Here is a 27,454-nt window from a genome sequence, read left to right as displayed (position 1 = left end):
CCTCAAAGACATTTGGCCCAGTGCCTAGCAATGGTAGATGGTCACTGCTCAAAGGAAACCTTTTCGAGGGCTTGGTCTGACAGGTTAGTGTATAAGGACTCTGCCTGGTGTTACTCATCATATCATGTGGCGAGTATTCATGGAGGGGGAATAGAGAAGTTGGTCAGACAGGCAGATTCTCGACATGTTAGTAAGTAGTCCTAAATCTTAAAAAACTGAGTTAAATTAGATGTTTGGCACTTAGAATTAACTTTCATATTAAAAAGTGATTACAGTACTATAAATATTGTATACTTTATGAATCACCATTACTCTGATTATTTTTATTTCATTTTATATGTGGTATTTAAAAGTCTAGGTGAACCTACAAAAGCATGTTTAATTCATAATGTATCTAATAATACCAAAAAACCTACCCATCATACGTAACAGTTATTTAGGGGAAATGCATTCAGCATCACTACTTGGAATGTGAGGGAACACATCCTTCCCCACGTCCAGCCTCCTGCACTTCTCTGGTGGTGAGATCGGGATTTCTCCTTTTACTACCAGCCCGAGACGTAGGATTTATATTGACGCTCTTGGTGGCCCACGGCAGATTGGGAGATGCCAGTTGGGAGGTGTGGGGAGCTTTGAGAGACTCAGGCCTGCTGCTGGCATCCTGCACCACCACTGCCCCACCTGCCCTGGGTTTTAGGCTGCTTCCCTGTCCCTGTGGGGCAAAGGTTAGTATCCCTGTTTTAGAGATGAAGAAACTGAGGCTTTATGAAGTTTAGTAACTTGCATGAGGTCCGTACGAAAGTAATAAGAGGTAGAATGAAGATTTGTCCCCAGGACTGTCTGACAGCAGTGTCTGTACTCTTTCCACTAATCATGCTGCCTTGTAACCGTCTTTACCTGCTCTGGAGTAGAATACATTCTCCCAGCTTTCCCCTGCCTCTCTGTCCAGGAAGCAGTTTATCCTTTTTGAGTTATCAAAAGGGAGCATAGTGGTAATGACTGGGGAATCAATCTGACCAGAGTTCTAATCCTGATTCTGCTGCTTAATACCTAATAGTGTGACTGCCGGCAAATAATTTCATCTCCCAGAGCCTCAGTTTCCTCATCTGTACAATGGGACTAATATCACCTTACTCACATGTGCAGCCTAAATGACATTGTGTAGGAGCCATTTGCACAGTTAATGCTACAGGGCAGATGCCCTCTAAGTGGTGGCAGTTGTTATTGTTCTGTTGTTGTCATTGCGCTGTAATAATAACACAAAAGACAGAGACGATTAGAAAGGTACCTTGTTCCCTCTGCCCTGCTTCTCTTTTTTCTCTTACGCCCTATAGAAAAGCACAGTAAGGGATAATGATAAGTCTTATGGTTCACAAAGGTCTGAAATGAAATGAATTTGCATTTCAGAGAGACCTCCATTTCTGGGGACTCTAGGGACCCTTGAGGAGGGGAGTGGGATCAGGCAGATGGAAAGGAGTGTGGGATAGTGCTTAGGAGGCTAGCTAAGGTGAGAGGCGAGGCAGTGGACAGGAGAGAAGCCTACCATTGCCTCCCAAATGGCCACTGTTAGGCTCACAACCATGTTCTTCCATTGAAGTGGCCCTCAAGTGAGGCACATGCTGTGTAGCCGCAGGGCCTGCCTCTAAGCAGCACATGGAAAGGAAACATCAGTGGGCATTTGGCTGGGTCAGCTGGCAGCTGCCAAATGACACAAACATCTTAGGACTGCACATGTGTGTTTCTCGAGTGATAGTCTCAATAAACTGCATAAAAATTTAATATGCATAATAGAGAACTTTGCATATGTGTGTTCCATTTGCAACAATCATGACTTATTTGAAGAATTTAAAGCTGTTTAAAGTGTATGTATCTAGTAAGCTAGTGCATTCTAATAATACTGATCTATTTCTAATTCTGTAAATTAATTCTAATCATTTTCTATCTGTCAATGACTTTCTTTTCCTGCTCTGCTCTCAGGAAGAAGACAGCTTCCTAGAAAAGGTATGCGTTTCCCTGTGCTTGATTCACACTTAACCATGGTCCCTGGAATTTCCCCCTAGGCTTTCCCATATCAGAGACCTCTGACTCCGTGAGAATCCCCCAAAGTCCTGCCAGCTGTCTTTAAGTGTGTCTGAAGTACAGGAAAGATATCTCCTGCACCAGTCCAGTCGTTGAGACCCAGTACGTAAAAGCAATAGGACTCAAGGTTCCAGATTTGTATTTTTGAAATGAGAAATGATTAAAGAGCTGTTTTGATGGATGTGAAAGCTCAGAAGATGAAGGCGAGTACGGCTCAGCTGTTTTCCATTTCCAATGATAGTAAAACCAGAAGTGAATTCCTGTTGCATTAAGAGTGATTTCAAATGCAACATTGTAAACTGACTATACTTCAATAAAAAAAGAGAGAGACCACAAAAAAAAAAACACCAGAGTGATTTGGGAGTAGTGATAATAATAATTAATTACTGAAAGAATATATAGAAATATGGTCAAGAAATAGAGTGTAGACTAGAACCCCAATGAGATCATAAGGGGTCATGTGGTAGAGCCCCCGTCTTCATTTTCTCCATCCTAACAGATGAGACAACTAGGCCCAGGACAGTTGAAAAACTCGCTAAAGTCAAACTGCTCCTGACATCGGGAGAATGGGGCAGAGGGGACTGGAACCCGGGTCTCCTGGATACCTAGTGAAGGAACCAATGAAACCCTCCTCCTGTGGTGCTTTGCTGCCTCTCCATCTTCATGCTGGAGGGTGCCTGGCTCCACACAGAGCCATCCAGTTGGAAAACATTCTTAAAGCACTTTCACACAGTCTCTAACATGACCTCCCCATTTGGTGGAGTTTAATGCATTATGATGGAGGGGATGACGTCCTGTTTTGTGTTTAGTTATTAGCAGTGACGTTACAGTGTGAGCTTATCGGGCACTGAATGTGTCCCATTGCAAGAAGACAAAGTGTGCCTGGTTTCCCTTTGAATATTAGAGTTCAGGATCATTTGTGGACTTCTTAAAAATATTATTTCTTGTGCATAATCTTTCTCTAGACTTCAGAGACGCAAGTATGACATTTCATATCACACGAATTTGCAGATGCATAGTGGATGGTGTATATAACCTACCGGCATTTTATTAACCTTTTTAAACCACTGAGGATTGAGATGGCTCTGCTTCCTAGCCCTTCTCTGTTAATAGCAGGCCGTGTTCTGTCTTTTCATCCTAAACGGTGCCGTGTGTTGCCTCAGTACAGGAAAAGCGCTAATTGGATGTCAGACTTTTTTTAAGTACATGAATCAGTGCTGAATAATTTATATGTGGTAAGTTTGGAGGTGTCTGCTAAAGAATCTGTACATGTGTTGCATTTGGTCCAGCAGGTGAGCAGAGTGCACTGTGGACAGTGTTTTGGCTCAGGTATCGTGTGTATGCCTGGGTTTCATACTTGGAACCAGAAAGAAGTTAGTGAATGAACCACTGATAGATGTTCTGGGCGCTCTAGCGACTGTGAATATTACGTGATAGAATCCCATGGAAAGAGAGAAAGGAAGCAAAATTAATGCGAAGAAGATTTTAAATAGTAACCAACTATCATGCTGCCTTCTCTTCCTTATTCCCTTAGAAAGGCAAGGCAGCTTTAAAAGGTCACCCATGCTTGTTGAAGAACAAAATGTTAAGAAGAGCCCTCTGCTCTAGTGAACACGGGCTCTGGAAGTAGTGAAATGCTTCTTTTCTTTCCCTCAAAGTAACATGGCTGAGGGTTATGGACAGAATTTACAGCATTTCCTAAGTGAACATACATAATTATATGACCTTAAGCTGGAGGTGTAGGAGGACGAAGATGCCAAAAACTGGTCACCAGGATTTTCTGAAGGCTGCCTTCAGATGTCCTTTAACCTACGTCACATATCTTTTTGATATCATTTATATTTGACTATATAAACATAAGATAATTGAGGTTATTCCCCAGATATTTTCAAGTTCAGATTTAGTTACTGCTGTAATTTATATCACTTCTGGGCTTTTCTCTGAGATTCTTTCAGGAGAATCTAACAGAGCAGAAAGTTAGGTGAAGGGAGTCAAAGCCCCAAGAAATCTCTGCTGAGCTATTACTCTAAAGAGTAACTTCTGCGCTCAGAGCCGAGACTTCTCATGGTATTTCCGGCTCTTGGTGTGCTGTATTCATTTAACTAGTTCCGGATCTTAAGGCTGGTGAGTTTTAGTGCCTTAAAATTAGACCTTTTTACCAAGCCTGAAATATTCATGAGTGTAGGTCTAATGTGGAGAATTGTCTTTAATTCCTGAGAACCAGAGAACCTCATTTAAATCAACAGTGAAAGCTCTGATTGAGGTAAGACCTGAAAGAGAGATAAGTTAAAAGTCAACAGAAACCTAACTAGGTGCTGCCCTCTCAAAGTGCTGTGCTCACAACTGTAATTTAATGGTCCGTGAGTCTCCGGCGATGTGTGGACTCTACCGTGACTGTATTGCCGGTTCTGTGTCACCCTTGAAAGGATTTACAGCACACTGTGCATCCACGTGATAAACGTAATAAACGCAAATGGAATGCTTAACGGTTAAGTGAAGCATCTAGAAAAGGAGATCGTTTAACCGTGGGAATCAGTCAGAGTGCCTTCTGACCAACAGTGTCCCCAGGGAGAAAAAAACGAAAAATCCTAAGAGATGAAGATCAGATTGTACCCACCTAAGCAGAATTTGGAGATTATATTACACACAGAAGTTTTTCCTGAGACCCCTTTGATCTCACCTCTTGTCATCTCTTAGGAGAAATCCCTTCTGCAGATGGTTCCCTTGGATGAAGGTGCCAGTGAGAGACCTCTTAAGGTCCCCAAGGAGATCTGGCTTCTGGTCGATCACTTATTCAGATACGCTTGTCACCAGGTGAGTGGGAGTTGCCCACCCTGCAGCTTTGGGAGGTGGGAGTCCAGCAGGAAATGATAATACCTTACATCTGTATATAGAGTGCTTTTAACTTTCCCAAGCTACTTCACTGTCACTTTGCCAGGGCAGGTGGAAGCATCCTGTTTACAGATGTGAGAGCTGCAGCGTGCAAGCTAGGGGGTTTATCTCAGACCACAGCACAAGCGTAGTGGCGGAGCTGGGGCCCGAACTGAGCACACCTGTCTCCTGCCTACACACACCTTCGCTGCGCCGCTGAGCGCCTGGGCCCGTGCTGCCTGCTTTAGCTGTCACGTGGGCATTGCAGATGTCAAAGTCCAAAGCAAACTTCAAGCCCATTCCTTTAATTTAGTCCTGACTTTTAAATCCTACCTAAAATACCTGCTACCCTCAACCCAGTCCCCCCAAAAAAGAACAGTTTCTTGGGGCTAAATTGAAGGATAATGTTGTCTTACCTGCTGAGAAGTAATAGAATTTGAAAGCGAGGTTTGGTGCGGACATGCCATTTGCTCCCACCCTAGTGTTCTGCAGAGCAGGGTTTGAATGTGCTTCTCCTGTTACGACTCTGCCTGCTACCTATCAGGAGGCTGGAAGTGGGTCTCCCGATCTAGCCGTTCAGTTCCCCACTGAATCAGGTACAGGCTGAAACCTTTGAAGATAATTTTCTAGTTTGAAACAGAGTTTCACACGGATGAGATGATGAAGGGAAAAGGTGCCCTCACAGCCCCGTTCCTCATCAAGACTATGCATACCAGCCTTCCCTCTGCTTCCCGCTGCCCTCCTGATCCCTGGGTGCTCGTCAGAACCCGAGGGCTGATTATCTTGCCTTCTTCCATTCATTGTGACCTCTTTGGTAGGAGGACCTGTTCCAAACTCCTGGAATGCAGGAGGAGCTGCAGCAGATCATTGATTGTCTGGACACCAGCATTCCCAAGACAATCCGTATCCTTTCCAACAAAGGCTTAGGAAGCTGGATGTGTACCTGCCCAAACTTCTTCCCACTTCCATTTGATTTTCATGTTTCCATCTTTATTTTCTTCGTAACTGTCTTTTATTATAAAGTAGTCATTGACTATACAGTTGTGTCTCAGTTCACCTCAGGAAGCTTCGACCCCTCTCTCTGTACCAGGCTCTTACTGAAAGGAATCAGAGGTGGGTAACAACGACGTTTACTGGGCATGGAACAGAGGACCCACCGCACCGGCACCATCCTAAAGACAGGGAGGAGGACGGGAAACATCGGTGACTAGTTTCCAGTGTGAACTGTCATTCCACAAGCCACGGTCCCTTGGCTCTCAAGTTGGGCCAAACCTCCCAAGAGGTTTTGATCAAGTCTATAACAACTCAGCTGCAGCATTCCTGGACCAGAAAGATGGCCAACCCCAATTCAGATCAGGGTACCCTGAATGAAAGGAAGGAAGCCGTCCCTGAAGGAGTTTGAGGAAGGGAGCAAATCGGGTCTAAGCATGACCTTTTTCCTGGAGCCTCTTTCCCTTGACAGAAGTCAATCCAGCTGGCAGTAATCACTCCGTGGCTGAGGCACTGCTCATTTTCCTGGAAGCCCTGCCAGAGCCCGTCATCTGTTATGAGCTGTATCAGCGATGCCTCGACTCTGCTCAGGATCCCCGGATCTGCCGACAGGTGAGTTTTGCTGCTCTGAGAATGGATTTGAGGCAGGTTCCCTCACAGAGAAAATCATTGATTTCACAGAGCCGAATGGGCAGCCAGCCATGTGGTAGGGTGGGTCTGGATCTGTTGTTCATGGCAGGACACCAGCATTAAGAGCTGGGACTCTTACATTTTAGTTGTGTTATTTCCTGTTGTATTTGCCACCCTTGTTCAGTTGGCCCCTCGAGTAGGGTGGCTACCTCTGCTCTGGGGTGAGATCAGTGAAGCTGATCGTACGTGGAATTCTGGCTGACATTGCCAGGAAGGGTGGGTGACACTCGTGAGCCTTTCATTTTGTCTCCTTGCTGTTTGTTTTTAATCTTGAAATGACTTTGATGCACAGTAGCTGAGAATACCTCCAAATCAGACTAGTGAGTATCGGGAGGAGCCCCCATCGTGCTCAATGACATTGCAGAGAAAACCATTCAGCTGCTTGGCAGATACCACAGCTACCTGTCTGGGAAGATGGGAAAAGACCAGGTTAACACCGACCTGCTTGTGAAGTGGGCTGGGTGTGTCAATGTGTGGTAATCACATGGCCTCCTCATTGAGTGAACGGGGCCAAACGGTATGACAATCTCACCTTGGAAGTTATCATTTGACAGATATTGTGTTGATCTGGAGCAAATAAAGGAGGGTTGTGACAGATGAATGGGGTCCTGGAAGGGTTGGATTGGTTGGATTATAAGTTACCTGTAAGGCAGCTGTGAGTTCTTCTTACTCCCTACCTCCACGTCTTCTCCTCACTGCCCACCCCCCTTTTTTCAAAAAAACAGGTGATTTCCCAGCTTCCAGGGTGCCATAGAAATGTTTTTCGTTACTTGATGGCATTCCTTCGAGAACTCTTAAAATTCTCTGAATACAACAACGTCAACGCCAACATGATTGGTAAGGGTACTTCATAAGAATGGCCACGTAGGGGTGTTAGTCAGGACAGCGGTGGACGGGGTACCCAGTGTATTCCCTCCTTAATGTCCTGGTGTGTGGTAGTCACCTCCCTCCCACTGCCTGCATCCCCTGGCCCCCAACCCCCACCCCTCAGGCTTTGCTTAGGTTGTGTCTGACCAAGGGTTTTCCCCTTTTCTTTCTCTGGCCGTCTAGCTACACTCTTCACTAGTCTCCTCCTGAGGCCTCCACCCAACCTTATGGCAAGACAGACTCCAAGCGACCGCCAGCGTGCTACCCAGTTCCTGCTGTGTTTTCTGCTTGGGAGCGATGAAGACTAACAATAAGCCTTTGTCTCTTACTACTCTCCGAGATTCTAGAGGCGGAAGATCTTGGGCACCAAGTATTCCATAGTGGTTGGAAAAGTCATGCCACAGGAAGGGTCTGCTGCAGAATTTCGAGGCTGTTGGCATGAAAAAGTTGTTTCTAGTGCGAAAGGAAGAGAGTTTCCTAATCCCTCCCTTAACCGTACCCTACACAGCAAGATACTTTTAGACTTATATTGCCAAGCCAAAGTTACCATATTTTGGTGTTTTTGTGTTCTCTCTTTCTAAGGCGAAGAGCTCTGTATTGACACATCTGGGGATGAGTGTGTTGCCCTCCTGGCCAGCCGTCCTGACTGCCCTCAGCACCCTAGGCCTAGATTCTGAGCTGTCCCCGTTCTAGGCCTACAAGCACTACTTGCTGTCGCTCAGACTTGTCTGTAGTCCTGCGTCTGATGCACTTTGGCCCCACCCCGCTCCGATCACCCCTTTGCACGCTACTTTGCTAATACTATCATGTCAAAGGGAGTCTGGGTGAGGCTAGTGACTCCTTGTGTCCCCAGCAGTGAGTTAACCATCTCTATGTGGTCGGTACATGGATTTGTGTGTTGCTACTACAGTGGCATCTGTATATTTCTGTAACATTGGCCTTTTATGGATCTGCGATGGGTGGAACCATATTCTCTTGGCTTAGGCCACACTTGGTAGCAGAACATTCAGGACTATTAGAGATGATATCCCATTGATGTGAGAGGCTCACAGTCAGAGTGGAAGCACTATGAGTATGGCAGGAGTGAGAATATTCATGTTCGACAGGTCCTTCTTCCTACCATCCCTTTCTGTTCTTACTCAAATGTTACACAAGAACCAATCCTGGGTGTCTGGGGAACCCACCCCCCGCTTAGAACTCCACCTCCGGGGCGGCGCTTGTACCACAGTCAGACAGGGAGTCGGTCCCTCAAGTGTGCCTCTCTAAATGCTGCTCCTTCCCCCAGCAAGGGTACGAGGGTCACCCTGAGAACCCCCTCTCTGGTCTCCGGAAGTACCAGGGGGCAGATGTCACCCCCTCCCTCATCAGGACCCACTCTGGGCTCTATAGCCAGCTCCCCTTGGCTCCCAGTCACCCTACCCAGTGCAGTGAAAAGGAGACTGCAGTGGGACGAGCCAAGCACCTTTCTCTCCCGCCCTAGACAACCCTCTGAGCTTGTCATTTACTCAAGCTCCTGTGGGGCAGCCCTCTTTTTAAAAATTCATCTCTGTTGGTTGGGAAACCAGCCACCAGCCAATGATTGCAAAACTGCTTGATGCAGTTGGCTTCCTCCTGGTTTTCTTTCATCAAAACCGCCCTGAGTTGGCTCATTCTTACATGTTAACATTAAATCCAAGGAGCCCCATGGATAGGCTCTCTATGCAGTCTTGGGCATTGACTCCTGACTCTTCTAGAGCATCGAGGGAGAGAGCCAGGGAAACACCACCACTGAGTAACCAGTTCTCCAATTCCCCCATCTCTTATGCATTGAGCTCTTTGGGGGTAAGAAAAGATATGTATCCTGTGATATTCTGGTCAAATCCTTTCCTGTTTGGGAGTTATGGAAGTAGGAGTCAAGTTATTGGTGCCAAATAGCTGCCGATGTAATACGTCGGGGGCAGGAGGCTGAGCTTAGTTAATGGCAGACTGAGAAGAACACTTTTGTCGTCTCCACTAGGCTGGAAAGGGATCACAGGAGAGGCCGATGATAGAAGCTGGGCAAGTCTGTAACACAGACACAGGGAAATGCCTGTCCTGGACACATTTTCCAGTCTGTTGCCACCTGGGAGCTTAGTGGGGGCTGTGGGCAGCACCCTAGCTCGCTCTTCTTAAGGCAGGTGCACTCGGTTGGTTTGCTGCCTCAACCTCTTTTCCAGCTCTGGTCCTGAGATGTACAGAGGGTTGAGGGTTTTAGACAATCTCTAGGGGAGGGAGACAAGAAATAGAGCGGACATATGAAATCTGCTTCCCTCCTGTGCCTCCTCCAGCACCCCAACCTCTAAGTCCTGAGTACCTCTGATGTACCATTTCATAGCTCCTCTGAAGGCAGGAGTTCAGCTCCAACTGGTAGGGAAGGACTCTGCATCTGTCATTTTAGGGAAGAATGGTTCAGCCCCATGTGGTGATGTGGCGTTAGTCTCCCTTTCACTGTTTCCTGATTCTTTTTCTGTAATTGTTATATTTCCCCAAAATGTCTTGGTCACTAAGCAAAGCTGCTAGTGGGATTCTGTATTTCGTGTCATCTTTTTTTTATTATAATTTATTGCAGATTTTTTTCTGAATAAATGTATGTTGTGTGAAAACTCAAAGTGTGACTGATCCTAGGAAGAACCTAGGAGGGGGCTTGTGTAACGGGGACCCACTTGACTGCCGCGGTCCCCACAGCTCCGCCTATGCTGTCTTGTCCTGCCTCACAGGGAACTGTCAGAAGAATTTCAGTATTTTGCCCTTGGAGAGGAGTAGCCACATGTTTTCAAAGGCTAATAAACAAGTCCCAAGGCTTTTGGAGGCCAGCCAAGGATCCTTATTTTAGCCCTGGGGATTCAGACAAGAAAATAACACTGTTAGGAGAAAAGATGTTGATTCTTAATGCACATAAATGTCACACTGGGTCAGATCCATGATCGCTGCAGCCCTAGAAATCTGACAGACTCTGCTGGACACATTTCGGGAGAACCCAGTCGCCCCTGCCAACACAGCCTCAATGCTAGCCTTGCCTCCCAAAGAATGTTTTCACGTCATTCATTTTGCAACTTTTGAAAAATCAGTTTTGAATTTGTATTACCTCTTGGGGTGACAAAGTCCGTAAATTTAGTACATTTGGGGGGCTCTCATCTGAACTCTAACGCTTTAAGAGGAAACCCCTCATTTCGGCATGGTGCCTCTGCTCCCCTGCCGGCCTCTAGTGTGAATTTGGGCGTTCTAATCCCTTTCCCTTTGAGATGGATGAGGCCTCGGCTGGAGGGTTCTTCCCATCCGGGGCCCTCTTCCAGTTCCCTCTGACTGTGAGCTTGACCCTGATGCATGTGCTGATTCAGTGTTGTCGTGAGCCGTTTTTCTAGCCCCACCCAAAGCCTTGGCAGAGGAAGGTATTTCCTTTTGCGCCTGATTCCCCGCAGTGGACGAGACCGATGGCAACCGTGTTTACACAGCAGCAGGCAGCGTGACAGAGCGGCCTCAGCCCCCTTCCTTGAGGTTAGAAACTGTCCCCCGCTGCTGTAACAGGACAACCCTGAGGGCCTTCGTGGCCGCAGGACAAGTTGGAGACCTGGCTCTTGGTGTAGGCTAGTCATCTGAAGCCACACACCGCCACAGCGACACCATCGTACAGTGTTAGGGAGAGAACTGGAGTGGTGCTCTAATCCAATCCCATTGTTCTGATGCACAGAGTTGGGCTCAGAGGGAACGAGTGACTTAATGTCACTCGGGTTAGTGATACGGCATGGCACAGTGGAGAAAAGAGCTTAAGCTTTGCCGTTAGACCTAGTTTGTTTTTCCAACTTTTTATTACAAAATTTTGAAAGAAAGATACAGCAAACACCCTATACCCTTAACCTGAGCTCACCAACTGTTAACATTTTGCCACAACTGCCTTATGTCAGAGAGGCCTGGTTTTAGATCTAGGTTCTGCCACCGCCTCCTTGTGTGTGATCTGGGACTGGCTAACCTCTAGTCTCCTGGCCTACAAAGTGGAGTGGGCATAGCGCTGATCGTATATGACAACTACGTCAGTCTCATCACTGCCGTCTTAAAAACCCTTCAGTGACTTCCCAGTGCATTCAAGAAGAAAATCCAGGCTTCCCCAGGTCCTGCATTATTAAATGAGAAAGAAACGAAGTGGGGCTCATGGGACCTGACGCATCGTGTAGATGTTAACCTGTCCCTGCCCCCTGACACCCTGCTGTCCACCATACAGTATGGCGTGGTCTTGGCCACACTGCCGAAGGCTTTAAGGCTCCCATCTGATGTTAGCAACCTCATCAGCCAGGTAAAATCAGACCCCGTGCTCAGCCTGCTCCACCGCCCTCCTTCCCCCAACCACAGACACCATCGCACCACTTTCCATACTTCTATATTTCAGAGTTTGGCCACAAATCATTTTGGGAGTAGCGGGGGAAGTGTAAATTAAAGGATGAATAATGAGGTGCCAACACCAGCAGGTGACACCCGGCTGCAGTCGAACCTTGAGCCTCAAGAACCCCGTCAGCCTCCTTTTGCTCATTCCTACGCCCTAGTCCTCCTTTTTCTGCCTGCTCCACAGATAAATCCCCCCTCCAGTTGCCACCTTCGCTGCTCCTCACCTGAATTGATTCTTTCCCAACCAGTGCTGCCTCTGCCTTGCCTCTGTGCTGTGGAAGCTGCTCCCGTGCCCGGTCCCCTTGGAGGAGACGAGGGCCTTGCCTGTTCCTTGCTCACACTTCAAAGCCGTGGTCCTGTGCCCCATCTTCAGTTCAGATGAGTGCTTCTCAGCCTTGGTACTGATTAGAATCATCTGGAGCGCGTTTCTCAACGTGTTGGCCCCAAACCGGCATTACCTGAAAACCAGTCATAATCACTGTTTCTTGGGGGGAGGGTATAGCTAAGTGGTAGCAAGCATGCTTAGCATGCATGAAGTCCTGGGTTCAATCCCCGGTGCCTCCATTAAAAAAAGAAAAACACTAAATCAGTGAGTTTTATCCCTGGCTGCATAACCTGGGGTACTTAATAAAATACCAACGCCTGGGCTCTGCCTTGGACTCTTCAAATGCCGACCAGTCCCTCTTCCCCGCCCACTGCCACTATACTCTGACACTGAACTTTCACTCCTCCCAGCGAGCTATGCTTTTCCCCACCTCAGGGCCTTTGCATATGCTGTTCTCTCTGCCCAGAAACCCCCTTCCTCACACACTTCAGAATGCCTCAGCCTCTGTCTTTGTCGTCCCTAACCTGGAGTCATCCCCCTCCCCGTCCCACTCACTCTCTTTGCTCCCATTCCTGGGCTTCCTGGCACAGCATGCTGGCTGACAGACTGCCGCAGGGCCTGTTATGTACCACTCATTACACAATCCTCCTCCTCATCTTGTGCTGTCCCTTCATAGACCCATGCCTCAGGGACCAGGGAGGCAGGAAATTGCAATGGTGCTTCACACAGTTTCCAACAGACAGACTGCCAGGGTTCAAACTCCAGATCTGCCATGTCCTAGATGTCTGACCTTGGGAAAAAGTTAATTGACCTCTCTGGACCTCAGTTTCCACATTTTAAAATGGAAGTAATAAGAATGCCTGTCCTCATAGGATTGTCATGAGATGACATCAGCTAATAAGTTTAAAGGGCTTGGAGCCATGCTAGATAAATGGCAGCTAGCATAATTATTCCAAAACCCTCCACCAGCCTCAAGGCCCAGACCCCTCTTCTGCTGCCATCAGCTTTCAGCAGGTGCCTGCACCCGTTACTTTGTGAAAATGTCAAAGCGGTCAGCCGAAGCAGCCCTCTCAGAGCCCTACCCTGCATATCAAAATGTCTCCAGCTTTCCCTCTTCCTACCTTCCCCGGACTTGTCCCCACCGCCATCACCTCTCCTTTTGCATCTTAAACATCAGCCATTCATTCAACAAGAATTTATTGCGTCTCCTGTGCACTGGGTGCTGTTCAAGATGCTGAGGATATTAAGTCAACACGGTCCAGTGGCTGCTGTCACGGAGCTTTCACTAGGAGGTCGGGGCGGTGGGGGGGGGTAGACATAAGAATAAACGGTGCACAGGTAACTGGAGGTCATGACAAGTGCTCTGGAGAGAATAAAGCAGGGCGACGTGCCAGAGGGTGCGGCAAGGAGACTTGGTCAGGGATGGTCACTTTGAGGAGGTGATGTTTGAGCTAAGACTTAAATCTCAGGAAGCCACAAGATGCTGGATTTTGATTTGAATGATGATTACACAGTATATACACCAACCCCCAGACACGAGAAAAGCTAGCCACACAAGATCTAGCAAAGAAACATTCAAAGCAAAGGAAAGAGCAAACGCAAAGGCCCTGAGGCAGCAAAGCTGAGTTTGCAGACAGCCAGGCAGAGCACAGTGCAGGTTGGTGCTGGATGAGAGGTAGGCAGGGAGGGACCTGATCGCGTAGGAGCCCGGGGCAGGAGGCTGCCTTTTATTCACTCTGCAGCAGGAAGCTGTGGATGGAGTCACATGACTCATGCTCCTTCTCCTACCCTTAATAATAGTAATAATAATGAATACCTGTAGCTATCATTTTTCCCAGTTGTACAAATACATTTAACCTCGCCTTTAGCCTTGACAACCACTTGATAGACTACTAATTGACACTGCTTTCATAGGTGAAAAAAACTGAGGCTCAGGGAGACTACCTAACTTGGTACTCAGCTAGTGGTGGGCCAGAATATGATCCCAGACCAAAATTTGTGCTCTTAAACACAGCCACTATCTCCCCAGCTGCACTGAGGGTGAAGGTGAGGATGTGCCTTAAAATTCCTCTCTCTTCTAGCTATATCCCAAGGTTTCAAATCGGCTGGATAACCTGCCAGTAGCTCAGATTCAACCTGGCTTTGACCCTGACCAGCTTCTCCTGGCATCCCCCTCTCTCCCAGCACCCAGGCTTGAGCCCTTGGTTATCTTTGGCTCCTGCCCCACTTCTAATCAGTCACCAACGACAAGCCAACATGTGTTAATCAAACACTTGCTAAGTGTAGGCCACAATGCAAGGTTCAGAAGGAAACCAAAATGAGTAAGACTGGTCATCATAAGATGTATATATAATATTTAACAAAAAAAAAAAAAAAAGGAAGAGGGAAGGAGAAAGGAAAGGGAAGGAAGGACGTCCAGGAAGGGGAAGTGAGGGAAAGGGAAAAGGTGTGATGGGATATCCACAGAAAAGGGGCCAAGGTCAAGTCACTCACAATCCCCTCCATCCAGCACACCCCCACCCCCTGCCTTTCCGCTGCCCACCTCCCATGCCCCACCATTGAATTCAAACCCTCATCACCTCAGGCTTCGGGTAGCCCTCTTAACCCCTTTCTGTCTAATTTGTCAGCGGCCAATATCTCTCCCTTTCAGTCCATCCTACACACATCACACCCAGGCTTATCTTCCCAACACACTGCTTTGATGTCATTCCCTAAGTCAAAACCCCTCCGGCCCCTCACCACCACTTACCACCAAAGTGCCAATGCTTCAGTCTGGCATTAAAGCTCTCAGTCTCTCCTGCAGGATCTCCCACTCTTGACCTTCTCATGCTCTCCCCTCCCCTAAACTCACAGATAGTCTTCTCTTTGGCTCGGTCTGTACCATCCACCTGGAACCTCTAGCCCCTACCACTCCACCCGCCCAAACCCTATCAAACCCAATGTCACCTCCACCTGGAAGCCTTTCCCCAGGACTACTGCCTCCTATGAACTCTTAGAACTTTCCCTTTATACAACTATTTTAACACACTGCACACCAAAGGGTGTTGTTGCCACTCTGGGACCAGAAGTTTCATGAGAGTGGGGGGTTCCCCCAAACTAAGCTAGGCATATTTTGGGTTTCCCCACAATGCCTCACAGAGAGCAAATGCTCAACAATATTTGGTTAACAACTATTGTCCCTCAAAGCACTTAAATACATAAGTCTGGATATGATAGGTGTTCCTGAAATATGAAATGTATATACATTTAATTGTTCACATTGAGTTCTGTTAACTTTAGAGGAGTTCATGTGTGTGTGTGTATGTACTTAGTAAATTATATTAATGTAGTCCAAGAAGATAATAGCTTTTAGCAGCCATCCAGTAGTATTTTCTATTGTTTTGTAGGGCAATAAAACCAGCCTTGCTGAATTTGCTTCCTAAAAGTGATTCTCAAAGGTCCTCCAAAATTTCAAAATGCCACTTCTGGGTATAGATCCAAAAGAATTGAAAATGGACTTAAACAGGTATTTGCACACCTGTCAGTCACAATAGCCAAAACATAGAAGCAACCCAAGTGTCCATTGACAGATGAACGGAGAAGCAAAGTATAGTATATGCGTGCAGTGGAATATTATTCAGCCTTCAAAATGAGGAAATTCTGACACATGGTACAATATGAACAAACTTTGAGGACATTCTTCCAGGTGAAGTAAGCCAAGCATAAAAACAAATACTGCATAATTAGATTTATACGAGACACTGACAGTTGTCAGATTATAGACATGGAAAGCAGAATGGTGGTTGCCGGCGGGCTGGGGGAGGGGGAATGGGAAGTTGTTTAATGGGGACAGAGCTTCAGTTTTGCAGATGAAAACATTTTGGGGACCTATTGCACACTACTGAATCGTGCATTTAAAAATCAACCATTCAAAAGGGCAAAAAAAAAAAAAAAAGAACCAGCAGTGGTAAATTTTATGTCAGATTTTTCACCACAATTTCAAAAATTTTAATGAAAATTAGTGATTCTCAAAAGGCAAATTTGACCACACCACCCTCCCTGCTTAAAACCCTTCGGTGGCTCTCTGGAATTCTTCCTGGGACCCACAAGGTCCCAGGGGTCTGAGTGTCACTGACTCCAGTGACACTCAGACCCACATCCTGCCACCCCCATTCTCTTGGCTTCAGCCATGTGGGGCTTCTGTCCTTGACTGCTCTCGGCTCCTACTCCCCACAGAGCCAACTCCTCCTGTGCTCGGCTCTCCTCACACCCTCTCCTCTCATCCAGTGCAATCACCACAGCTCCTAATTACACATTTATTATTTGATCAAGGTCACTCTCTCCCACCAACTCAGGAACTCTGCGGAGGCAGAGACCACAATCTTTTTAAAAATTCACTTACTATGGTGTCTCCAGCACATAGCCTATTGCCTGGCACCCGGTAGTCTGTGTCATCTTAAACTTTGGTGTTGGCAAAGGTGAGGGGAATGCAGGCGTGTCTGCCGCTTGTCAAAGGGTAAATGAGTTATCACCATGCTCGAAGCAATATGGCAATGGGTATCGAGAGCCTGGAAGCATTCATAGTGGTAATTCTGCTGCTAGGAAATGATCCTAGAGGAGCACAAAGGTGTAGGTCTACGGAGGCTCAGCCTAGCATCATTCATTAGGACAAAAAACTGGAAACTGTCTACATAGCCTTCCATACCGGAAGCTGAGTCAACACATTGCAGATTGGTATGGATAAAATATTATGCAGCCTTTACAAATAATGTTGCTGAGGAATGGTGACAGGGAAAAATAAGATGTAACATTGAGTGGAAAACAAGATATAAGTAGGTATGTACCAAATGTCATAAAATTTAATAAATCAGATATAAAGATAATACATAAAGCTAAGACATGTAAGGTATGCGGGCTGGCTATCATTAACAACACTGTATTGCATATTTGAAAGCTGCTAAGAGAAGAGGTCTTTAAAGTATTTATCACTAGGGAAAAACTTACAATGCTGTGCGGTAAGGGTGTTAACTAGACTTCTTCTGGTGATCATTTCACAATATATACAGATAGTGAATCATTATCTTGTACACCTAAAACTAATATAGTTATATGTTAATTACAGCACAATACAAATAAATTTTAAAAAGATAAACACATAGGCACAAAAATGGTGACGGTCAACGCTGTGTCCAGTAGACAGCAGTGGTGGCACTGTGGGCAGGGGGGGCTCCAGAACATCTATGAAGGAAGCTTTAGAAGTCACTCAAAGGGAGGCTAGGGACTTTCTCTTGAAGCTGCAAGCTGTCTTTGCACAGCAAGCAGAGCTTGTCCTTAAACTGCGTGTGCTTTCAGAGGGGCTCTGGGGTGCTTCTGGAGATTACGGTACAGCCCTCCAAGACACCCTCTGGGGCCAACCTCAATGCTTTCCTTTTATATTTGCTTGGTTTTCTAAATGTTTTACAATGAGCCTGCATTGCTTTTTATATCAGAAAGAGATTAAAGAAAACATTAGTTCATAAAAGAAAGAAACATCTGTGTGTTGGAATGAACGGACACAGTGTCTGGCTGCGGCACGTAGGCGGCTGGAGAGGGCCTGGCGGGCGCGGAGCCAGGCCCACTGCCCGCCGCTCCCCGGCAGCCCAGGCTTGCACTGTCCTTCGCATCTGCAGCCATCTCCCCTCTGGCTTCTGCCACTTCAGACCAGAACGCCACAGGGTAGCTTGGCGTGCCCCAGCCGGCCAAGGTCCCATCTTGACTGTGGGCCTCGGGGCTCCACTGAGACCTGTCGCTCTAAGCCACATGCACATACAAAGACACCAGCAAGGGCCATTCAGCAATCCTGGACCACTCCTCTACCTCTAACGGTGGCACCGGCTCCAAAGAGCAAGGCTTCTTTAAGTGGCCAGTAGATGGCAGAGGAGAATGATGCTTGCCAGCTGTGAACTGGGTGTTTAAAGCTGCAGTAACTTTTCTGCTTTCATGAGCATTTCTTTCCATTTTGAGGCATTTGATGGCTATTTTCCTTACAATCTTTTCCTTCTGGCCTGAAAAATCCACAAAAACAAAAACATTTTTTCAAGATTGGATTGTCATCATCTAAAGTCCCTAGAGGTTTCAGCCCGAACTTTTGCTGAAAACCAGGTGGCATTAAATCGCATTTTCCCCTCTTGCCCCCTTCACCATCCCTCTTCCAAGTTATTTAGATATTTTCACTGTGAGTAGGGAGGTGATTTTGCCTCTGAAAGCCAAGGAGTGAGATCGTCTCTGGAGAGGGGTCAGCTGGCAGGGAGGGTGGAGGTGACAAGGCCACTGGAGGAGGGGGAGACGCAGACATGCACAGGGAGAAACTGGATGATCCCGGGCCAGACGACTGGAGAGGAAGTGGAAAGAAAAGAGATCTAAGGGCTGGTTATAGGTTGAATTGTGGGTTCCCTCCTCCACATATTCTCATGTTAGCATCCTAACCCCAAGTACCTGTAAATGTGACCTTATTTGGAAACAGAGTCATTGCAGACGTAATTAGTTAGGTGAGATGAGGTCATATTGAAGCAGAGTGGGCCATCATCACACATGTCTGATGTCCTTCTAAAAAGGGGAAATTTAGACACAGCCATGACAGGGAAGGCCAGAGACAGCTGGCAGACCACCAGAAGCCAGGGAGAGCCTGGAACAGATGCTCCGCAGTAGGAACCAACCGTGCCAAACTTGACCTTGATCTTCTGGCCCCCTAGAACTGCTAGAGAATAAGTTTCTGTTGTTTAACCCACCCACTCTGGGGTACTGTGTTACAGCAGCCCTGGTGGGCAAGGCGCCCAGGGGCTGGCAACAGTGGGCAGAATTCCTTAGCTCACCCCCGGAACCATACTACCTGATACAAAGGAGTCACAGCTGAAGGATAGAAACCTTTCTGTTCTACCATCTGTCCCCTGCCCCCCATGGGCACACTTCTTGAGTCATCTTCACTTCCCATGCCCACTTTCTCACCTCCACTCACCCCTTGACCCATTCCTGGCCTGACCCTCTGACACTGCTCTCACCAAGGTCACCAGCAACCTCCATGCTGCCAAAGCCAAAGGTCATTTCTCAACCCTCACCTTCTCCGACCTTTCAGCAGCATTCCACCCCTTCTTCGGGAACACTCCTTCCCCCAGGCTGCTAGGACCCAAACTCCTGTTCTCCTCCCACCTCACCCATCAGTCTGTCTCAGGCTGCATTGCATCCCCGGACCTCCTGCTAAATGACAGCGCACCCTAGGTCCTCAGCCTCGGCTCAGGATGCTTCTCTTCTTACTCTGTATTCTCGCTCTGCAAACCCCACTCACTCAGCATATTACTCCCACTCAGTAAACCCCACAGAGTGGCCTCTGTCTGCCACATGCGCACTAGTGAATCTCAAAACTCTCTCTGAAGCAGTGTGGCTCTCGCCATCTTCTACTTCGATTTACACTGGTGTCATATCCCATTCAGGTCTACATTCGAATGTCAGTTCCTTTAGGCAAAAATTGAATATACCCAGACAATCTCTTAAATACTCCCAAAGTGAAATAATGTTCCCAGGAAGCATGGCATGCTCATGCACACACGCACCCCAAGTACAGTGGCGTCTGTAAATACATGGCCCATACTCAGCCCATGGAGATGGTCCCACCAGGACAGGCGTGGAAGAACTGAGACCCACTGAAGAAACAGCCGACCCACTAGACCCATTTATTAGTCTCACATCCATTCCAGAGCACGTGCTCACTTGGCCGAAGGGTAGGCGGCCTCACTAGAATTCTTTCCTTTGTCGTTTTCTCTCTTTCTTTGGCAGCGTGAGTAGAGTTGAATTCAGGTATGTGAATGCTTGTAGAAAATTACCTGCTGGAATCCCTCCCCCGGGATGTCCCGCAGTCATCTTAAAATCCACATAGCCCAAACCGAACTCATTGTCCTCCCCCAAAACCTTCTCTTCCTGTGTCTTCCATGAATGGCAGCACAATCCTAACCCGGCAAGACTCAAGTCCCTTCTCTCCTTAGGCAGGGCCAGGGGTGGCCCAGGGTTGGCTGGCGATGTGCTTGGCATCAGGCAGTGAGTTAACACAAACGGTTTGGCACAGTCAAGGGACAGTTACCTATGTGCAGTGGCCCTGGTTGAGATTCAGACTTAATCCAGCCACAGTCTAGGAGACCCTGAATGCCAGGATGGCCAACTCTGTGGGGACAGGCACAGGACAGACTGTTGAGGAACCCAAGCCAGATGCCCCACCCACCTACCCAGCCACATAGGCCCATTTAAGATGTCCACGAAGACTCTCAATGACCTTATATTTGTGACCAATGTGTAATTCACTTCTGGATAAATCTTACAGGATTCTATCTCAGTTGTACTCAGAGGTTGGCAAACTATGGCCCGAATGTGTAATTCACCTCTGGATAAGTCTTGTAAAATTCTGTCTCAGTTGTGCTCAGGGATTGGCAAACTATGGCCCAAGGGTCAAATCCAGCCCATCATCTGTTTTTGCAAAAAAAGTTTTATTGGAACACAGTCATGCTCACTTCTGTACATGTTGTCTCGGGCTGCTTCTGTCTCTGGTGGCAAAAGCAGCGTTGAATGGCTGTGACAGAGACCTTGAGGCTGTAAAATCTAAAAAATGTACTATTTGGCCCTTTATAGAAAAAGTTTTCTTACCCCTGCTCTAGACTGTGGTGGTCTGAGCCCCCCCCCACTGGAGGCTGGAGCCCCTTAACACAGCACCCACAAACCTGGAGGTTGGCCCTGATGGTAAGTATGTATCACATGGCATTTAACTTGCAGGAATTCACATAAAAGTGCTCAGAACAAAAAAAGAGATAAAAACGACTATTCAGTGCAGCGATCTCACCCCCCTACCTCTCAGCGAGCACATACCTAGGATGAACATGAGCTACATGGGAAGTGTGGGTGTGCTGGTCCCTCAGGCTCAGTCCCCCTGTCTGAGCATCTCCCCATGCTGGGTGTGATTCTAGTGTTCGCTCTCTGATAAACCACATTGGGGCAGCTGGGTAGCAACAAGGCTGGGTTCATACTTCCCACTCAAACCAGGACAAATGCCCTTCATCAGAGACTGAGAAATTCTTCCCCTGCCTGAGGAGGTCATTGGCCAGGTGGTCGGGTTGGAAACATGAATGATAAGTGATGCCTGGTGGAACCCAGTGTCGCAAGGAATCTGGGTTTGACGGGGCTATTCTGCAGCAGGTGGACCCCTTGGCTGAACAGAAGGCAGAAGGTGGCCACCTTGGGCCTCCCAAATGTGTGTCTCTCAAAGGAGGCCAGGAAGTGGGGCTAAAGCAGAAGGTCTAGGTGGGAAGCCTCTGGAGGGTATCTTGATGTCACAGGCAGACCACAGCCCCTTATCCCGAGACATCAGGCAAACTGTTGTTCATTAGTCACTGGAAGATAACTGGTCTCCCCCACTGCCCACCCAGCTCCACAGACCCTCCAGAGGTCTTCATTCTGAGACACTCCTAGCCCATGGAAAAGATGGAGTGATTCCTGTTTCATTTTTCAAGTAGACACGTGGAGACCCAGAGAGGGAGCAGAAGGCAGAGAGCTTGAGACCCAAGCTGGTGTCTAGATCGTTGCTGAGGCTCAGTCTCAGGCTCTGAGAAATATTCATCATCACAGCAAAGCAACTGACATGAATTAACTCATGTACTGTGAGGTGAGTGTTATTATTTTTATTATTCCATTTCACAGATGAGGCACACGATAAGTTGCATATTTCTGCAAAGTCCTGGGCCCTGGAAAAGAGGGGCCAGGGCCCCCAGGGGCCCTGGCAAAGGCTGAGGGCCAAAACCTGCTAGAAAGCAGATGGCATGCCATTCCTAGGGGAAGGCTCACCATCTCTGGCCAGACAGCGCTGGAGACACCAGCAGTGGGTCAGTGACCTCCTTGGCCTTCCCACCACAGGCTGGGGTGTTCAGAGGGTAAGAGAGGGACCTGGATTGCCTGAGCGGGGCTCCTCAGAAGACTTTTTCAGTTACTCTAGACCAGCCTTGCACTCCAGCCATCGAGGTCACCTGAGGCCCGATGTCTCTCAGCTCCCTGGCTTGGGGCAGAGAACCTTGGTTCTGGCCAGCACTTGCAGGCTCGGGTATGGAAGAGAGAGCCAGTGGAACATTTGCTAGTTTCTTGATGACGGGCTGTGATGCCAGAGAGGGCTGTGTTGTGCTGGACAGTTGGGCCACCATCCATCTCTGGTGGCTCTGGCTGGCCACATGTACATCATTGGGAACTCATCTGTGAGACCCAGCCACATCTCCAGTTTTCTGGGAGGGGATGTCCACAAGCAGGCATTGGAGTAGGGATGGGGTCCTGTATTTGTAGGCTTGTTCCTCTCAAATATGGAAGCCTGGGGATTTGAGGACCTCGGGTTCAGTTCAACTTGGACAGTCTTCCTGAGTCTGCCAATAACAGAGACCTCAAGGCCTAGCTGTTCAGTTCTTGGGATGTCTTCATATGTGTCACCTCTCTCCCAGCAGGTCCACAGAAGAGATGTCTTGTTCAGACCCATAAGAGCTGAGGACTGCCAACAGCATGCCTGAGGGATGGCCACCAGCAGGGGCAGGACCCCTGTGCCCTGCCAGGGGAGAGATCAGGATGGTAAAGCTATTCCTAGAAACCAGCCTAAAAACCAGTCTCCTGGCTCACTCAGCCTGCAGTGTGCTGTGTGGCCACTGGGAGGCACTGTTGGCTCACAAGAGGCTCTGAGAAGCCAGGCCACCATTCTGGTCCCAGGTTTCTGGGGTGAGAAGGCCCCTGGGGAAACTGATAGCATTCTGGAAATGGCTGGGATTTTCCTCCGTGTCAGGAAAGATCTGTCCTAGTCAGCCGTGCAGGCCTGGGCTGGGTGCCTCATGCTAGCTAGCTAGCTGTGAAGTGCGGAGCAGAAAGGCAAAGAACCGGGGCCTAAAGGGGTCCTCGCTGGACCCCAGGCACCAGGCCGTGGCTGATTAGCTGGACTGAACAAGGGATGAGACCAAAATGCAGAACCAAGCAGGTGCGGAAGCAAAGGGAGCCAGGCAGAGTCAGACCAGAGCAGGGGCGGTGTGTATGGTGATTGGGATGGGATGCAGCCCAAACTGAGACCGCGTGTTATGTTTGACACCTCCCTCTCACTTTCCCTCATAGTTCTTTCATTTCCAGCTCCTGAATACCCCTTGAATTTTTCCAGTTCTATCCAACTCTAACACCTCCATCCTAGTCCAGGCCTCCATCATCTCTCCTTGATGACTCTAAGATAGAGTTTCCAGATAAAATATGAGATGCCCAGGTAGATTTGAATTTCAGATACACAAACAATAATTTTTAGTATATCCTGTACAATATTTGGGATAGGTTTATACTAAAATTTCTCCTCTGTCTGAAATGCCAATTTCAGCAGGCATCCTGGTTTGTTTTGTTTTGTTTTGTTTTTAAATCTGGCAAGCCCCCAAGGGCCTTGCTGGCCTGATATTTCTACAGCCCATCCTCTACAAAGCAACCAGAAGGAACTCAGAAATTCATACCTAACCATGTCACTGCCCTGCTCAAAGCCTTTCCAGGATTCCTAATCATCCAGGGATTGAATCCAAGCCCTCCGCCTCGTGTCCCCACAACCCACAGTATGGACCCAGCATATGGAACATTCCATCATCCCTTACATGTGCCTCGTGCCTTCACACACACCCATCTCTGTCCAGAAGGCCTTTCCCCAGCCACCTAAAGAACTCAGTCATCAAACTCAACCACCACCTCTTCTCGCCAAGCTCTTCCTGACCCCTGCCTTCCCAAAGCACACCTCCTTTACGCCACGTACTGACCTTTAACAGAACCCTTATTTAATTGTACCAAAATGATCTCTGTGTGTCTGTCTGTCCCGCTAGACTGCAGCCCTGTAACGAACGCCCAGTGGTGAGACCGGGGAAGAATCACGGAATGGGAGATACACACAGTAGCCAATGTTCAGTTCACGAATCGCTAGGTTAACTGCACCCAATTAGCATGACACACAGGTTGGTCAGAGTAGGGGGAACAGGGAGGGGGGTGAGGAGCCACTCCAAGGGGAAGTCCGTAGAGGAAGGGTCTCCACACAAGCATGGGTCTCCAGTCCGGACACGGGTCTCACACGTGTGAGCAGGAGTCGCCCTCTGCTCCCACAGGACCTCCGGCAGCGACCCTCTGAACAGCTCTCAGCAGCGTGGGGCCCAGCCATCCCGTGAGGAGCCTTCAAGTCGCTGGGCTCCGTGGTCCCTTTTCAGGAGTCCGTCAGTCGGGTGTAACGGTTCCGCCCCATGGGGGGCTTGTCTCTATCAACTGCTCCTGTCCTAGTGCAGTCTTTCTCTGGTTGTTGCCAAACAAATCCCTTCTCTAAAGTAAGACTGACTTATCCCTCTAAGACACTCGCAGTCCTATACCGGACGTTTCAGAACAACTAGCATGGAAGTTCACAGTGGCCACTGAGACTCCAGCTGCAGTTACCTAACAGCTTAAACCCTGTAAGCTTCACACAAGATGAGTAGGAATCATAACACAAAAGAAATCATGTCATAACAAGTCCCCTGCAAGGAGAGGTCCTAGTGCTATTCATTTGTATCCACAGAGTACAGCACAGCTCCTGGCCCAGAGTGGGGCCCCCAATAAATGTGTGAGGAGTGAATGAATGACCATAAGTTATTCTAAACCTCCTGAAACCTAGACGGCCACGGGCAGTGACTGCAGTGGCAGAGGTGTCCACCAGGGGGCAGAATAACCCTAGTTTTGCTTGGCTTGTGGGCGCGGTCCAGAAAGCTGTCTCCCTGGTGTTTGGATTCCTTCTCCAGTTCCAAGTTTTCGCTGGTATTTTGTTTTGTTTTTAAATCATGGAAACACAGAAGAGGAAGGGACCTTAAGAGACCATACGGACTAGCACTCTGCTTTCAGACAGTTTAAAAATTCTTTATGTTTCATTTAACATCTGTTTTCAGGTATTTCAAAACATGCTTTGGTTTCTTAAGAGATCAACCACAGAGAGGTTAGGAGACCTACTCCAAGTCACACAGCGAGTGAATGGTTCAAGGAGGCCTGGGGCCCACAACCTGGCAGACAGGATCCCATTTCATTCTCCTGCAGCCCAGTGCGGAGGACGCCGCCATCACCTTACACCTGAGGACACACACACAGACGACGTCAGGAGGTGGGGGGTGCTATTTCCCTGGTCACTTTGCTGCACGCCTCAGCTGGGGCCCCCTGGGGGAAAGTCTGTCTGTTCTGTGCCCGCCCATCTGAGTCCAGGTCAGCTGCCGTGCCAGCCCCAGACCCTGTGCTCCCTTCCTCCAGCTGCCGGGTCAGCCTGACCCCAGAGGGGCCATAAGGAGACCAGGGCTGCGAGAGCTTTTTGAGGAAGGTCAGGTGGGTGGCAGGTTTTCGGGGATGGTGTTTCACACTGTGTAGCTGGTTCATTGTGGGGTCTCAGTTCAGTGGGATACAGACACACAAAGCTTTTCTTCTTCTTCAGTCACTGCCCCCAACTTGGGAACGCTCTGGAGCCCCCTCCCCACTCACATCAGAGTTCCTTGATGGCAGAGAAGCTATTCGGCCACTACCGCTTCCAATCGACACCCCCGACACCATACTTAGACACACCTCCCGCCAGCACTATCTCCCCACCAGCCTTTGCTCCTGGGGTCCCCTCACTCAGCGACCAGTCCTCTTGGGTAGCATAGGGTAAGACAGTTCCAGCTTCGCTCCCTGCAGAGGCATCCACTTGACCAAGGAAAATGCACTCTGCCTGGTCACACCACTGTGCCCCTGCTGGCTGCTCTGTCCTGTCTCTCACTTCCCCTCCAGTTGGCTCTTGTAGGCTTGAGGCTGAGCCACAAGTCTGCCACCCAAGCAGATGTCCAATCAGGAATGGCGTGCCACACTCCTCTCTTCACAGGCCCCCAACCTTGATGGAATTCTCTTGGAATCCCCCTATCTGGCTGCAGGCTCAGGAGAGGGGAAGCCACACCACCATTCCAAAGCATCCTGAGCCCAGTAATGCCCCAATGACGCTTATAGAGACTGGGTGGGAGGGCGGTCGGAGCAGTGGAGCCTGTTCAGTAGGTAGGCTCTAATCAGCCCTCAGGGAAGCGTCCCCCACCCCCACTGCTGGAAGTTCCTTGGCAGCCCTCTCCCGTAACTTGTCTCCAGCCCTGGGCCCTAGTGGCCAGTTCTAGGGTTACAGAAGTCCCACTCACATCCTGCTGAATGGTAAGTGCATGGCTCTGTATGCCTCTGCTCCAGCTCCCAAGGATTGGAGCTAGAATGTGTCCTTTATTGACCTCAGCTATTTGCAGTTCTGCTTAAAGAGGCTTAAAATTCCATGGTGCCAGGAGAGATTCACTGAGGCCCAGTTGGCAAGTGAGAGGCACCTTGGTGTAGCAAAAAAAAAAAATTCACTCATTGGATGCATGCCTCCCACAACTCATGGAATTCACTGAGCCTGTTTCCTCATCTGCAAACTGAGAATAACACAAATGTCTCGGGAATGTAGGAAAGATCAGGTGACATCAAGTAGGTAGAAGCTCTATATAAACTGGGACGTGCTGGTCCAAGGAGAGGGGCTAATTATTTTTAGGGGAGATTAGAGTTGAGCTTGACTTTGGAAGAGAAGAAGAATGTGGAAAGTAAGATGGAAGAAGATGCTTGTAAGTAAGTCTTGCCAAGCATTTAAATGAATGAATGAATGAATGAATAAAAGCTAGCCCCCAAAGTTCACTTCCTTTCTCTCTCAATGGATAGTCTAAAGAGATGGTCATGCAGGTGGCCTGGCCCCAGAAGGGCACAGCAGTGCCAAGTCACAGGGAACCTGAAGTAGTGAAATGGCCCTCCTGCTCCTGATGAAATTCAATTCCTCTCATGGGTAGAAGAGAACCAATCCTCGGCCAAGTTGTGTGGTCTGCCTCTAATTTGTGACCCAGGGTCTGAGACCCTGGGCCTGTCCCTCCAGCCTTCCCCTGAGAAATGGATCCCTAAGAAAGTGCCACCTGGTTGTCAGTGGATAAATGAGTGACCCCTTCCAGGGAACTGGTATGCATCTCAATGGGGGCTGTCTGGAGACAGTGCCTTATCACCCAGGGTTTCCCAACTTTTAGCAGCTGGAGCTCTGGTTCTCTGACTTGAAACCTCAATGAACTCCTTGAGCCAGCTTATGTCTTCATTGTTGGCTGAATCCCAGGACCCAGAAAGCACAGTTTGCATCTGTCTGAGTAGCCGGGGCTCACTGGGTCCCTACACAGT

General features: G+C 48.4%; 1 protein-coding gene across 3 annotated transcripts in view; it reads left to right on the top strand.

Annotated features, from left to right (window-relative positions):
* Positions 1 to 10,124, top strand: part of OCRL (OCRL inositol polyphosphate-5-phosphatase) — a 46,201-nt gene extending 36,077 nt beyond the window's left edge. For 2 of the 3 annotated variants that reach the window (XM_031445713.2, XM_031445712.2), the window contains exons 19-24: positions 1,978 to 2,001; positions 4,777 to 4,893; positions 5,769 to 5,853; positions 6,425 to 6,552; positions 7,356 to 7,467; positions 7,681 to 10,124. In XM_031445713.2, the coding sequence (XP_031301573.2) occupies positions 1,978 to 2,001; positions 4,777 to 4,893; positions 5,769 to 5,853; positions 6,425 to 6,552; positions 7,356 to 7,467; positions 7,681 to 7,805 (591 nt within the window). In that variant the 3' untranslated portion in view covers positions 7,806 to 10,124. The remainder of the gene's footprint in view (positions 1 to 1,977; positions 2,002 to 4,776; positions 4,894 to 5,768; positions 5,854 to 6,424; positions 6,553 to 7,355; positions 7,468 to 7,680) is intronic. The other variant, XM_031445714.2, reaches the window with a different exon arrangement.
* Positions 10,125 to 27,454: the final 17,330 nt, after the last annotated feature.

This window comes from Camelus dromedarius, chromosome X (assembly GCF_036321535.1).
Source record: "Camelus dromedarius isolate mCamDro1 chromosome X, mCamDro1.pat, whole genome shotgun sequence".
Taxonomy (NCBI): Eukaryota; Metazoa; Chordata; class Mammalia; order Artiodactyla; family Camelidae; genus Camelus; species Camelus dromedarius.
Note: the sequence above shows the minus strand (reverse complement) of the source record. Positions and strands in the feature narration are given on the sequence as shown.